General features: G+C 38.0%; 1 protein-coding gene across 2 annotated transcripts in view; it reads right to left on the minus strand.

Annotated features, from left to right (window-relative positions):
- Positions 1 to 1455: 1455 nt before the first annotated feature.
- Positions 1456 to 15198, minus strand: part of Znrf2 (zinc and ring finger 2) — an 82420-nt gene continuing 68677 nt past the window's right edge. The window contains exons 4-5 of one of the 2 annotated variants that reach the window (XM_048339541.1): positions 11676 to 11755; positions 1456 to 3446 (exon numbers count right to left, since the gene is read on the minus strand). In XM_048339541.1, the coding sequence (XP_048195498.1) occupies positions 11698 to 11755 (58 nt within the window). In that variant the 3' untranslated portion in view covers positions 1456 to 3446; positions 11676 to 11697. The other variant, XM_048339542.1, reaches the window with a different exon arrangement.

A 15198-nucleotide genomic window follows, 5' to 3' on the forward strand; every position in this document is an offset into this window, starting at 1 on the left:
TCTTGAAATGCATACTGCAGATATGCTAAATGTGGTCTTTAGTCATTTGGGGCTGCATTCCAGTAAAATGTATAGAGTGTGAACACTGAAGTAATCATGTAACATTTAAAAGAAATATAAAACTCCCAGTAAGAAACTGAAACAACAGCTCAAAACATGAATTCTTCTACGTTGTTTCTGCAACCAAATATACAAACCAGTTGTAGAATTCATGTAGAAGCCACTATTCAGTGTCAACATAAATACTGCTCTTAGAACAGAAACACAATGTATAATCTGAATTGTAACTATATCTAAAAGACATAAATGACTGAAAATTGGCAATAAATCCATTATAGAGTGGCACCAAAGTGAAGTTTATTTTATTTTCTATATACTATATTATTTTCTATATACCCACAAATGACCTTGTCTGAAGATGAGTTTTGCAGAAATTCTCAGAAGCTATAACCAACTTCTGTTTTCAACCTTTATCATGACTCCATAAGACCTGGTGACCAATAGGTCCAGCTGAGTATTTAAATGCCTATCATGAGTTCATGTCTTATACTATCAATGTGTGCTACAGATTTATAACTATTATATGAAATATTACAGTATTTTCCAGAACAGTATTTTTTTGTGTGGGTGTGTGCTGGTCCTGGGGCTTGAACTCAGGGCGTAGGAGCTCTCTCCCTGAGCTTCTTTTTGCTCAAGGCTAGTAAGTGGTCTATATCACTTGAGCCACTGTTCTACTTCTAACTTTTTGAGTAGTTTATTGGAGATAAGAGTCTCACAGACATTCCTGTCTGGGCCAACTTTGAACTGTGACCCTCAGACCTCAGCCTCCTGAGTAGCTAGGACTGCAGATATGAGCTCAGCATAGTATTTGAATTGAACAAAAATGACCATTTCAGCTTTACTTTTTTGTGTGTGTGCCCATACTGGGGCTTCGTTCAAGGCTAGTATTCTATCACTTGAACAACAGCTTCACTTCTGGTTTTTTTGGTAGTTAACTGGAGATAAGAATCTCATGGACTTTCTTGCCTGCTGACTTTGAACTGTGATGCTCAGATCTAAGCCTCCTGAGTAGCTAAGATTAGAGGCCTGAGTTACTGGTGCCTGGCTAAGCTTTAAAAATGTTTTTTTTTTTTCAACTTCTAAGTTTTTTAAAAAAAAGCAATTCTTAGGGACTAGATTTAAAGTAAAAATGTCAACTTTTTAAGTTTTAACAAAATTTCAGTGAACTTGGTTTTATGCAAATATAATTAGGAGTATCTGACATCAACAAACACTTAACTTTCTTTAAAACCACAGGAGCTTCTATTGTAGCAGCTGCAGCACAGGGCTCATGACAGAGTAAGAGGTGGAGGAAAGCAGGGAGAGTGAACTAAAGTTAACATATCACCTACCTCAGAAAATCAACTTCCCGGAGAATATAGTTAATTACCATAGCTGTAATAAATCTCTTAAGAATGGAAGACAACCAAGTAATTTTTAATCATAATATACAGTAGTAGAAAACAAATTAATTATTCACATTCCAAGAGTTTTTCCTTCAGGAATGAGGGGAAGGGGCAAAAAGCTTGTAGAAATGAAAATACGAATATGAAATAAAACAAAGTCAAATGATAATTTCATAACTAAAAAAACTTAAGGAAAATATATTTCACTTGAATGAATAATAAATTTCCACAACTATTTTCTTTTTTAAAAGCACCTATGAAACTGTGCTCTCAGCTGTCACAATGGAGGTTTTGGATTCTTTCAGCAATTGCAGTGTATCAAAAAGCATTTCACAGCATAACCAGGGAAAATGTTATCTAAAATCACAAATAACTAAAAATTCCATTAAGAATGATTCATGAAGCATTACATAAATGTGTCTGAGTATACCTGCTGCTTCTGCACTTGCCCTGTAGAAAACAGAAACAACAGCAGGGGGAATAAGCTGGGTGTGGTGTGGTGTGCTGTGTAGTGTGTGGTGTATGTGTGTGTGGTGTGTGTAGCAGCTTTAAATGAAACAGCAAATACCTCATTATGTCAAGGGAGACAGCATGGTGTCATTGTCAATCATACCAAGTGCCGTGCCTAAATGCTCATGGATAACATTTTCCCTCTGTTGAAAATGTGAAATTGACTTCTTGGTATTTTCATATTAAAAAAAATCACATTCACTATTATAGCCCTGATAATCCTTTTCCAGTATTTTTAACCATTCAGATGTATTTTGTGGGAATATTTATTCACATAATTTTTCAATACATTTCAATACAAGACTCAATTTAAAGTCTTTGCAATGTTTTCAATTACAGTAGTAACACATTAATAACTTATAAATTAACAAAAATCTTTGTATTTGCTTTAAAAATTGTTTTAAAAACACTAACTTCCAGGTTATCTGGAAAATTAAAGATGCAAATTGCTGTAATTCTGGCATCTCAATTAAATTCCAATTTTTTAAATATATAAAAATCCCTCAAATTATTCCAAGTTCCACTCCAGCAGAGTTCATTTTACCCTTACTATAAGTTGTTAAAGTTACAACATGCTAAACCCAAATGTGGGAAAACTGCCTGGAGATGCAAAGCAGAATAACAAAATAATTACATGAAGAGAACAAACAAAAAAATACCCGTTAAAGTTATTATAGCTGGCAGCACTTAAGATTGGTAATTTGTATCTTTTAAAAAGTTGCATAGCTCACGATGATTCAATGCTAATTAGCTGTTGAGCAGTTTATTTAAGAGGAAACAATATATTTCATAAGCTGCAATTCAGTAGACAATTCTACATTTAATTAAAATGTAATTATGGAACTTGATTTATTCTTTGGATGGCATTCTGGTAATATTAAACCTTTAATTTAAAAATATTAACATTTTAGCTTTATTATGCAGAAGTCTATTTTCCATACTTGGAAAAAATGGAATAACTTGAGATCATGGTCTCCATCCAGACAATGTTTTACTGCTTGATTACACTTCTTGGTTTCACACTGAAGACTTTGTAAGGAGTAGATTATGTGGTTTTCAATTTAAGAACAGATGAATGCAGAAACATCATGTTGGGGAAAATAAAGAGACCCCAAACTAAGCAAACAAAACAAATTAAAACACAGCTAGTTTTGAGCCCTAGTGAACTTAAAAGGTAAATCAACTTTTAAATTAGTTAACTTTGGCGTCTGAATACAAAATGTTTATCAGGATTATCGGTGTGGATGTCTGTTAAGGGATGTGCAGCATTTTCAAAATCCCTGTGTGTCCCTTTATGCGAGTTTGGTGCATGGTGGTCTGTGATGACAGGCCTCTACTCAGCAGGATATTTTCCTGAGCCACTGTCCATCTTTGTAATACCCAGTCTCACAGAACTCAGAGTTCTGGCCGAGTAAGCCTGCAGTGTTGTTTATCCAGAGACAGATCTTCAAGTCCTCTACATTTTCGAGCATCTTGAAAAGACAAGAAAACCTGTGCAAAAACAGATACACTTATCTTAAGCCATGGTCCATAACAGTAATATGAATTAAAACCTAACCCCCAATCTCCATGAGCATTATTTCTGTTACAGTAAACTTTCACATCTTTATCTATTGTTCCAAAGGTTCACAAAATAAATGTTCTGCAAAAAAGTACATCAAGACACAGGAGGGCTTAACAGTGTCATTAATATAATGAATGTCGGGCTGGGAATATGGCCTAGTGGCAAGAGTGCTTGCCTCCCATACATGAAGCCCTGGGTTCGATTCCTCAGCACCACATATATAGAAAACGACCAGAAGTGGCGCTGTGGCTCAGGTGGCAGAGTACTAGCCTTGAGCAAAAAGAAGCCAGGGACAGTGCTCAGGCCCTGAGTTCAAGGCCCAGGACTGGATATATATATATATATATATATATATTCACAATATATATGCCATTCCTTTTGTAAAATAAAAACTATACAAGTAAATGTCTCTCTTTGCCAACACTGAGGATTAAGCCTGGGGCATTATACATGCCAGGCAAGTACTGTGTCAGGTGAGGCATGCCCCTAGCTCTTCTGAGTTTGAGACAGTATTTCACAGCTGACCTTGAACTCACAGTTCTTCCTTTCCTCAACCTCCTGAAAAGCTGGGACAACAGGTGTGTACCAACATGTCTGGTTTAATTTTTTAAAATCTCCTCATAAAACTAAAAATCCCGAAATAAAAATAGTAAACAAAAGCTGGTCCCTAGTGGCTCATGGCTCATGCCTGGAATCATAGCTACTCAGGAGGCTGAGAACTGAAGATCATGGTTCAAATACAGCCTCAGAAGGAAAGTCAGTGAGACTCTTGACTTCAATTAACCACTAAAAAGTCAAAAGTGGAGTTATAGCTCAAGTGGTAGCCTTGATTTAAAAAAACGTTCAAGGACAGCAGGTAGGCCCAGGATTTAAGCCCCAGAACCAGGATAAAAAAACAAACAAAGACCCAAGACATGGGTTATTTTGGGTTGATAATTTAAATAGCTAAAAAATATTTTTAAAATGTTGGGCCTTGTTACATACTCGCTTTTTATTTTTAATGTCTTCAACAGCACTGAATGTTCTTAAAACCCATATACTTGGAATCTAGGACAAAAGGACAGGATTTACCACTTGCTAATAATAAGTAAGAGTAGTCAGAACAGAAGCAAAAAATGAAGGTGAAGCTATTCCATGTCTACATCCTTTAAAATGAGTTCAAAGAGACAGAATCCATTGGTTCAGCTTTTTATAAACAGCTAGTGGGACTCTTCAACCTGTCCTATGTAGGTTAATTTTTAAAACTCAGGTTTTCTATATAAAAAGTCCTACTAAGATAACACTGATATGTAGGATACGTTGTAGTTCGAGGAAACAAAGATATTGGTTAGGACTAACAGAAATGTGTTTCATCTGGCCAACCAAATTTAACAACTACCCCCCAAAAAATCATACACTATAACCAAATGGGACACACATAAGTCAATTCAACACATCAACAGAAACAAGGACAAGAACTATATGATCATCTCAATAGATGCAGAAAAAGCATTTGACAAGTTTCAACACCCCTCTATGATAAAATCTCTAGAGAAGCTAAGAATTCACGCAACATTCCTCAATACAATAAAGGTTGTATACAGCTACCATATACTTAATGGTGAAAATTTAAAAACATTTCCTATAAAATCAGGAATGAGACAAGGATGTCCACTCTCTCTACTCCTGTTTAATATAGTACACATAATGGAATTCCAAGAGCAAGAGGGCAAGAGACAAACATAAAGGGGGTCCAAATAAGGAAAGAAGTAAAACTATCCCTCTTTGCAAATGACATGATCCTATATTTTAAAAACCCTACACATTCCTCCTCCAGGTTACATGAGATGACTTGAAACTTTGGCAATGTAGCAGGAAATAAAATTAACCCACAAAAATAAGTAGCTTTCCTGTACGACAGCAATGAGGAAAGCAATTCCATTTGTAACAGCCTCAAAAACAAACCAACAAAAAAAACCCCAAAAACTAAGAACAAAAACAAAAAAGAAAAACCCTGGGAATTAACAAAAGATATGAAAAACCTCGATTATGAAACATTAAAAATATGAAAAAATAAATTAAAGCAGATTTAAAGAAATGGAAAAGCCTTCTATGTTTCTATATTGAGAGGATTAGCATTGTGAAAATGGCAATACTGTCCTACATGTTCAATGCAATACTCATCAAAATCTCAACAACCTTCTTCAATGACATAGAGAAAGCAATCTAAAAATTCATATGGAATAATAAAAGACTGAAGAGCAAAAACAATCCTTAGTAGGAAGAACAGTATTGGAGGAATATCAGTATCAAACTTCAAACTCTATTACAAAGCCACAGTAATAAAAACAGCTTGGTACCAGCACAAGAATAGGCCACAAGAATAGGCCTGAGGATCAGTGGAATAGAATACCAATTAATGAACCCACAAACCTATTGCCACCTAATATTTTTAAGAGAGCCAAAAACACAGGATGGAAGAAAGACAACCTCTTCAACAAACGGTGCTGGCAAAATTGGCTGTACACATGCAGAAAATGGAAGCTATATTCTAATGTAATCACCATGCACTAGAATCAATTCTAAATGGATCAAATACTTCAATGTAAGGTCAGATATCATGGAAATATTAAAGGAAGGCACAGACGAAACACTAAGGCTCTCAGATACAGGTCAAATTTTTCTAAGTAAAGATCCAGAATCACAAAAAAAAAAAATCTGGGGCTGGGGATATGGCCTAGTGGCAAGAGTGCTTGCCTCGTATACATGAGGCTCTGGGTTCAATTCCCCAGCACCACATATACAGAAAACGGCCAGAAGTGGCGCTGTGGCTCAAGTGGCAGAGTGCTAGCCTTGAGCAAAAAGAAGCCAGGGACAGTGCTCAGGCCCTGAGTCCAAGCCCCAGGACTGGCCAAAAAAAAAAAACCAAAACCAAAAACAAAAAAAAAAAATCAAAGAAAGACTGGATAAATAGGATTGTATCAAACTGAAGAGACTCTGCATGGCAAAGGACATAGCTAGCAAGATAAACAGAAAGCCCACAGAATGGGAGAAGATTTTTAGTAGCTATGCATCATATCTAAAATATACTTAGAGCTCAAAAAAATTAAACCTCCCTCAAAGAAAAAACAACCCAATTAATAAATGGGCTAAGATGTAAAAGAGAGACTTCTTAGAAGAAGTAAGAATGGCCAATAGTGACATAAAGAAATTTTTGACATTTCTGGCCATAAAAGAAATTCAAATCAGGGCTGGGAATATGGCCTAGTGGTAGAGTGCCTGCCTTGTATACATGAAGACCTGGGTTTGATTCCTCAGCACCACCTATATAGAAAAAGCCAGAAGTGGCACTGTGGCTCAAGTGGTAGAGTGCTAGCCTTGAGCAAAAAGAAGCCAGGGAGAGTGCTCAGACCCTGAGTTCAAGTCCCAGGACTGGCAAAAGACAAACAAAAACCCAACTAATTAAAATAAAAACAACAGTCAGATTTTACCTTACCCCAGTTAGAATGACCATTATCAAGAAAATGAACAATAACAGATGCTGGTAGGGATGTGGCCAAAAGGAAACACTACTACACTGTTGGTGGGAATGTAAAGTTGTTCAACCACTCTGGAAAGCAGTATGGAGGTTCTTCAAAGAACTAAACATAGAGCTTCCCTATGACCCAGAAATTCCATAACTGTGCATCTTTCCAGCAAACCACAAACAAGCCACACTAAAGATACCAGCACAACCATGTTCACTGTAGTAGCATTACCTACTATAGCTAAGGTATGGAATCAACCCAGATGCCCTCAGTGGATGAATGGATAAAGAAAATGTGGTGTATATATATATACACTATGGAATTCTATGCTTTCATCAGAAAGAATGATATTGTACATTGTATTCATAAGGGAATGGAAAAACTTGCAAAAAATCATATTAAGCAAAGTAAGCCAGACCCAAAGAAACAGGTTGTATGGTTTCCCTCATTTGTTGTAACTTTGATATGTCTATAAATCTACAAGTAAAAGATAAAAAAAAATACAGTTGGACATCATAAATTATACAGGACTCTATAGACATTCATACAGTGAGATCAAATGAGAATATTCTTAGGAGAAGATCACAAAAGCTCAAGGGCGGGGCTGGGGATATAGCCTAGTGGCAAGAGTGCCTGCCTCGGATACACGAGGCCCTAGGTTCGATTCCCCAGCACCACATATACAGAAAACGGCCAGAAGCGGCGCTGTGGCTCAAGTGGCAGAGTGCTAGCCTTGAGCGGGAAGAAGCCAGGGACAGTGCTCAGGCCCTGAGTCCAAGACCCAGGACTGGCCAAAAAAAAAACAAAAAACAAAACAAAACAAACCAAAAAGCTCAAGGGCATCTGATCATATAAAATGATGTTTATTGAAATGAATTCCAGGGAATGGAAACGAGGTTTTCTGTTATTTTGCTTATTTTTTTCCTTTTGTCCTGTTTTTGATTTCTGAACCCTTTGTCTTCTATTAAGTCCATCTGTTTGGAGGAGGAAAAGGGGAGCACAGAATGGAAGAACAAAGGGTGAACAAATAAATGCCCAGTGATACTCACTAGACACTATGTTGAAAATGAAATATACAACTTGTGGAGGAGGAGGATCAGGAGGGAAAACCTGGGAGAAAACAAGGAAAGAGGTGACACTGCTCAAAAAAGAAATGTACGGGCTGGGAAAATGGCTTTGCGGTAGAGTGTTTGCCTTGCATGCATGAAGCCCTGGGTTCAATTCTTCAGCACCACATAAACAGAAAAAGCCAGAAGTGGCACTGTGGCTGAAGAGGTAGAGTGCTAGCCATGAGCAAAAAGAAGCCAGAGACAGTGCTCAGGCCCTGAGTCCAAGCCCCAGGACTGGCAACAAAAAAGAAAAAAGAAAAAAGAAATGTACTCATCGGACTGGGAATGTAGCTGAGTGGTACAGTGTTTGCCTAGCATGCATGAAACCCTGGGTTCTATTCCTCAGTACCACATAAACAGAAAAAGCTGGAGGTGGCACTGTGGCTCAAGGGATAGAATGTTAGCCTTGAGGAAAAGAAGCTCAAGGACAGTAACCAGGCTGAGTTCAAGCCCCAGGACTGGCCAAAAAAAAAAAAAAAAGAAAAGAAAAGACAATGAAATGCACTCATTACCTGACATATGTAACTGTAACCCCTCTGAACATCACTTTTACAAGAACAACAAAAGAAATGTGTTTCTGTATCCTACGAGTTCACAATGTTCACAAGGGTCTGAATTTTCACATCTCCCACAATTTTTATGCTGTAGTCTAATCTCCATTGCAGCAATGTTAAATAGCATGGCTTTGGGGAGGTCATGGGTCAGGAAGGATCTGCTCTATAGAATAGGATTGTTGCCTTTATGAATGTCTGAAGGGATCTTGTTGCCATCAGAAGATACCAGAAGCTGCTAGAGATGATAAATGAGGCCTTATAAGACATTGATCTGTCAGCGCCTTGACCTTAAACTTTCAGTCTCCACACAGTGAGCAACAAATTTGCTAATCATTATTATAAACTGGTTATACTTTAACCAAGTATTACATTATAGCAGCTTGAACATACTAAAGCAGTCTCTAAAAGCTAGGGGAAAGATTTACACATGTGGAATAGGAAATGTTTCTCATTTTTTCATTTCTCTCTATACTTTGTTATATGATAGTATATTCTTGCTAAATACTGCAAAACAAAATGATTTGCCAATATTACTACTGTGGAGTATAAAATTCCAGGATAAAAATTTCCTCCTTTGGTTCTTCTTTCCATTCTCTTTCTAAGTATTGCTATCTATGTAGCCCAGACTGACCTCAAATTCCCAATCCTCTTGACTCAGCCTCCTGAGTATTGAGTACCATGATGATAGTTGTCCTACTGTTATTTCACCAATCAAGTCTATCACAAATTTCATACTATTAGCATTGGCTTCTAGTATTTCTCTTAAAATGGTTTTTATAATTTAGCCAGAATTTTACTGACTCAAAAAAAGGCAACACTGACATCTCATGGCATCCACCTCCAAACTTTTCTCAAGAACTGGGGATACAGCTCAGCAGTGGAGTGCTTTCCTAGCATGTTCATGGTCCTCTTAGCAGCACAAATGAATAACCAAAACATTGTCAAACAGAGCATATATGCACACACACTCCAAACACCCCTGTGACACTATAATACTCTTACTCAAACATCACAATTTCTATTGTCAACATGCCAAAATGAAAGAGTAAGAAGCTGGTGGCTTTTTATATGCTACACTTTATCAGGCTTTCTTCTTCTATATACATATCCTACTACTATAAGACATTTTCTGCTACAGCTCTCATTTCAGTTGACATGGCTGCTGTTCAGTTATTCTTTGATGTCCAGTTCCCTATGTCAGCACTCTAAATCTGCTGCTATCTTTAAGTTATCCACCCCATCAACAGAGTAATTCCTTGGTTATGTTTTCAACCTCAGGGCTTACACTTTTAAGTTAAAGAGCAATAATTCCTGAAATCAAAGTGTTATGACTCAGGACATCACTACTGGGCCAACTTGGAACCGTGATCCTCAGATCTTAGCCTTCTGAATAGGTAGGATTACAGGTGTGAACTACCAGTGCTTGGCTGCAAACCTTTTTTTTGTTGTTGTGGGGCATGAACTCAGGGCCGGGGTGCTGTCCTCGAGCTTTTCACTCAAGGCTAGCACTCGACCACTTTGAACCATAGCTCCACTTCCAGTTTTCTGGTGGTTAATTGGAGGTAAGAGTCTCACGGACTTTCCTGCCTGGTCTGGTTTTGAACTGTCATCCTTAGATCTTTGCCTTTTGAGTAGCTAGAATTACAGGCGTGAGTCACCTATGCCCGGCTACAAAACTATTCTTAACTTCATTTTTAAATTAAATTGTTTTGCCTACTATATAAAACTTAATAATATAGTGAGAACCCAAAAGTGAATGATAACAGTGATTAACATAACCACCAATGATGCAATTTTTGGAAGAAAATGCTTCTCCAAATTATAGAAAAACTACTAAACAATACTGTGTTTAGAGAAAGAATTGCCTGTCTGTGGTGAAGTTCAAATTCCAACTTCACCAACAAACTAGCTCTGATCTTAGCAAATCAACTTTCTTCACCTCTCTACAGCTGAAAGGGAAATAATAATAGGACTGAGCTCAAAGGCTATTTTGACTATTAAAGAGTAATAAAAGTTATACAATGTTCTTAATGCCTAGCACACACTGTTCAGTGAGATTGGGTCATGATTTATATATTTATATAAACTTCATGGTTTCTTCAGTCTTTTTTTTTTTTGCCAGTTCTGGGGCTTGGACTCAGGGCCTGAGCACTGACCCTGGCTTCTTTTTGCTCAAGGCTAGCACTCTGCCACTTGAGTCACAGCGCCACTTCTGGCCATTATTCTATATATGTGGTGCTGGGGAATTGAACCCAGGGCCTCATGTATACGGGGCAAGCACTCTTGCCACTAGGCCATATCCCCAGCCCCGGTTTCTTCAGTCTTAAACTATAATAAGCAAATGTGCTTTAAAGTGCCATGGACGGAGTATTCAGAAATCAAAAATCCTGTTTTGTATTATTTTTTGAGTATTTTTTTGGTTCTGGGGATTGAACCCAGAGTTGCATGCATGTTCAGTATGTGTTTAACCATGAGCAACACCCTTAGACACTTCAATATAATTTTATTTATTTGGCAGTACTGGGGATGTAACTCAGGCCCTTTTACTTGATAGGTAGGTATTCTCCTACGTAAGTCATGCCCCTACCTCTTTTTCTGTCACTTCTTTCTGAACACTACTTTCTTATTTTTTGTCTGGGCTGGCCTGGACCATAATCCTCCTATTTATGTTCCCAGCTTTTTATTGATTGAAATATGGCCTTGAACTTTTTGTCTAGGTTGGCCTTGAACTGCAATCCTGCGGATCTTGGCTTGCAAGTAATGAGATTATTTAGGATTGTAGGCAAGAGCTACTACATTCAGTTGTTTAGTGCATTTGAAAATTTTTAAATGTGAGTTTATCTAGCCTAACAAAATATCTGAAACACACATACAAATACTTACACAGACACATGAATGTGCCTCAGTGAAAAAAATGAATAAATGGCTCTAAGTATATATTCCAAAATAACATTTTTTAAAGCAATTAAAACAAAAAGGAGAATTACCTTTCAAACAGAAATCTGATGCTTAATCTGAAGGGTGCTCAGGGCAAGATCTATTTACTTCAAACCATTCATCTATGCAGCTAGAAAAGAACAAAATAAAAAATGTGAATACTTATGTCTGTTTATAAAATTATAGTCATAATAAAAATATTTACACTTGACTTTTACATCTTTGGAGCTAAGAAACAAGTCCATATTTTTTTGTTTGGTTTTGTTTTTTTGCCAGTCCTGGGGCTTGAACTCAGGGCCTGAGCACTCCCTGGCTTCTTTTTGCTCAAGGCTAGCACTCTACCATTTGAGACACAGTGCCACTTCTGGACTTTTCTATATATGTGGTGCTGAGGAATCGAACCCAGGGCTTCATATATATGAGGTGAGCACTCCACTAGGCCGTATTCCCAGCCCACAAGTCTATATTTTGAATGATCACATTTCACATATGTAAGTAAAGCACTGTCTGCTGTATTTTTTTTATTATTCTAAGGACTTAAGGAGAAAATCTTCACAAAATTATGTTATAAAGCACTTTAATGTTTAAGCAGAACAACTATTTCCTAAAGACAATCAATGATTACTACACTTAACTAATATTCAAAATTAGAGAATTCAGAAAATGTTTTTCTAAAAGTATATACACATCAACAAATTCATGTCATCTATCAATGTAACAAAAAGTGCCTAACATTTTAGTAGCTGACAATACTGACTCGCATCCTGTACATTTGCTCTGCAATCCATATACATATATAAAAATAAAAATAACATCATCACATGCACTTACAGACGTCACTATGATCTAATTTTATTAGAAATTAAACAGGAGTTAGTTACGCCTGTAATCCCCAGCACTTGGGAGGCAGAGGCAGATAGATTATGAGTTTCAGGACCAGCCTGAGACACACAGTAAGATCATGTTAAAAAAAAATTAAGGGCTGGGGATATAGCCTAGCGGCAAGAGTGCCAGCCTCGGATACACGAGGCCCTAGGTTCGATTCCCCAGCACCACATATACAGAAAACGGCCAGAAGCGGCGCTGTGGCTCAAGTGGCAGAGTGCTAGCCTTGAGCGGGAAGAAGCCAGGGACAGTGCTCAGGCCCTGAGTCCAAGGCCCAGGACTGGCAAAAAAAAAAAAAAAATTAAACATTAGGACGCACATACTTATCCTTAATGTAAATCTTCACTGACCAACGTAGCAGGGAAGAACCACATATGTTTATATAAAACTGCTACATTAATTTTCAGTCATAGCCAGCCACATTTCAAGTGTTCAAAAGTGACCCTGATAGTGGCTATACTGGGCAGCAGAAACCCAACATTTCAATCTCCATGGAAAGTTCTAATTGATAGTACTGTAACAGAAGACAAAATCAATGCCTCAAAATGTTAAGTAACTTTTCTAGCAAGCTAGTTAGTGTCCAAAATAGGAGTCAAATTGTTGAGCATTTTCACTGGTAACATGTATCAAATTTGTACACAGCACAAAGCAAGAAAGGTTAAATAAATGTGCGTAAGGGCAAAGCTAGTATTTATCACTTTCATATCCTGACAGGTTGGTTTGGTAAGTGAAAATGTCAGAGAAAAAAGCTAAGATACCTCACTCACCCATTCTTTCAACTATCTAAAACACTTTTTTGTTACCATTAAGAATGGTTCTCTAGGGCTGGGAATATGGTCTAGTGGCAAGAGTGCTTGCCTCCTACACATGAAGCTCTTGGTTCGATTCCCCAGCACCACATATATGGAAAACGGCCAGAAGGGGCGCTGTGGCTCAGGTGGCAGAGTGCTAGCCTTGAGCGGGAAGAAGCCAGGGAGGGTGCTCAGGCCCTGAGTCCAAGGCCCAGGACTGGCCAAAAAACAACAACAACAACAACAACAAAAAGAATGGTTCTCTAAATGTATCTCTGATTTGACTAGGACAGTTTTCAGCTTGCTCTGTATCATTTGGCTCTAAAAGTCGCTAGGTCCATGAGAACAACTAAAACGAATACTGAGAACTGGACAAAATACTCCACATGTGAACAATTCATGGTGCATCAGAACAGTACTTGTGATCTAAAATAGCTATTTCTTATTTTACAACCACATAATATTTTAAAACCCCAGGTGCTTTAGTATAAAGTGGTACTAATCCATGTACTTAGCATTCTGAGTGATGGTCATTGGTTACTTAAAAGATGATATTCCCTTTGCCTAGCTCCTGGCCTCACTATTCTGCATGTGGTGCTTTTCATTCTTATACATTTTCTTACTCCACAATACACATAAACACATATTTTAAAACAACATATAGTTCTGTTTCCATATTTAGAATGTTATGGGCTGTGTGCTGGTGGCTCACATCTGTAATCCTACGTACTCAGGAAGTAGAGATCTGAGGATAGAGGCTCAAAGCAAGCCTGGGTAGGAAAGTTGATGAGACTCTTGTCTTTCTAAATAAGCACCAAAAAAGCAAGTGGCCTGTGGTTCAAAAGGTAGGGAGAGCTAGAAAGCTGAGGGACAGACTTCTGAGTACCAGCCCCCAGGACTGGCACCAAAAAAGAAAGTTATAAATGCTACCATAAATATTAAAGTTTTTAACTCAGGTTATTTTTCTTTCTTCACACTGGCATTTGGATTCAGGGAAAATGGTCTACCACTTGAGCCATGCACCCAGATCCCCCCTCCATCCCCCTTCTTTTCTTTTGCTAGTCCCAGGGCTTGAACTCAGGGTCTGGGCACTGTCTCTGAGCCTCTTTGTGCTCAAGGTTAACACTCTACCACTTAAGTCACAGCACCAGTTCCAGCTTTTTTTTTTTTTTTTAGTAGTTTATTGGCAATAAGTGTCTCACAGGGACTGTTCTGCTCATGCTGGCTTCCAATTGTGATCCTCAGATTTCAGCCTTCTGAGTAGCTAGGACTACAGGTGTGAGTCACTGGTGGCTGGCTTACCAGTCCTTTTTACTTTAGATTTCAGCCTTCTGAATAGCTAGGACTACAGGTGTGAGTCACTGGTGGCTGGCTTACCAGTCCTTTTTACTTTAGTGTTATTTATTTATTTTTATTTTTAAAAAATTTTTAAAATTATTATTTATTTATTTGCCAGTCCTGGGCCTTGGACTTAGGGCCTGAGTACTGTCCCTGGCTTCCTTTTGCTCAAGGCTAGCACTCTGCCACTTGAGCCACAGTCCCACTTCTGGCCGTTTTCTGTATATGTGGTGCTGGGGAATCGAACCCAGGGCTTCATGTATATGAGGCAAGCTCTCTTGCCACTAGGCCATATTCCCAGCCCGTGTTATTTATTTTTTTTCCTCTTTAGAATTTCTGCTCAGGCTCATCTGGACCCTGCTTCTCTTATTTATGCTTCCCACACAGCTGAGGTAACAGGTGTGTACCACCATATCCAGCTTATCCTGACTGAGGTATTATCTTTTAAACTTTGCTGCCTGGACTTGTCTCTTAACGGCAATCCTTCTGATCTCTGCCTCTATGAGTGCAGGTGTAAGCCACCACACTCAGACAAAACTATTTTTTTTAACTTTTTTTG

The sequence above is a fragment of the Perognathus longimembris genome, chromosome 2 (assembly GCF_023159225.1).
Source record: "Perognathus longimembris pacificus isolate PPM17 chromosome 2, ASM2315922v1, whole genome shotgun sequence".
Taxonomy (NCBI): Eukaryota; Metazoa; Chordata; class Mammalia; order Rodentia; family Heteromyidae; genus Perognathus; species Perognathus longimembris.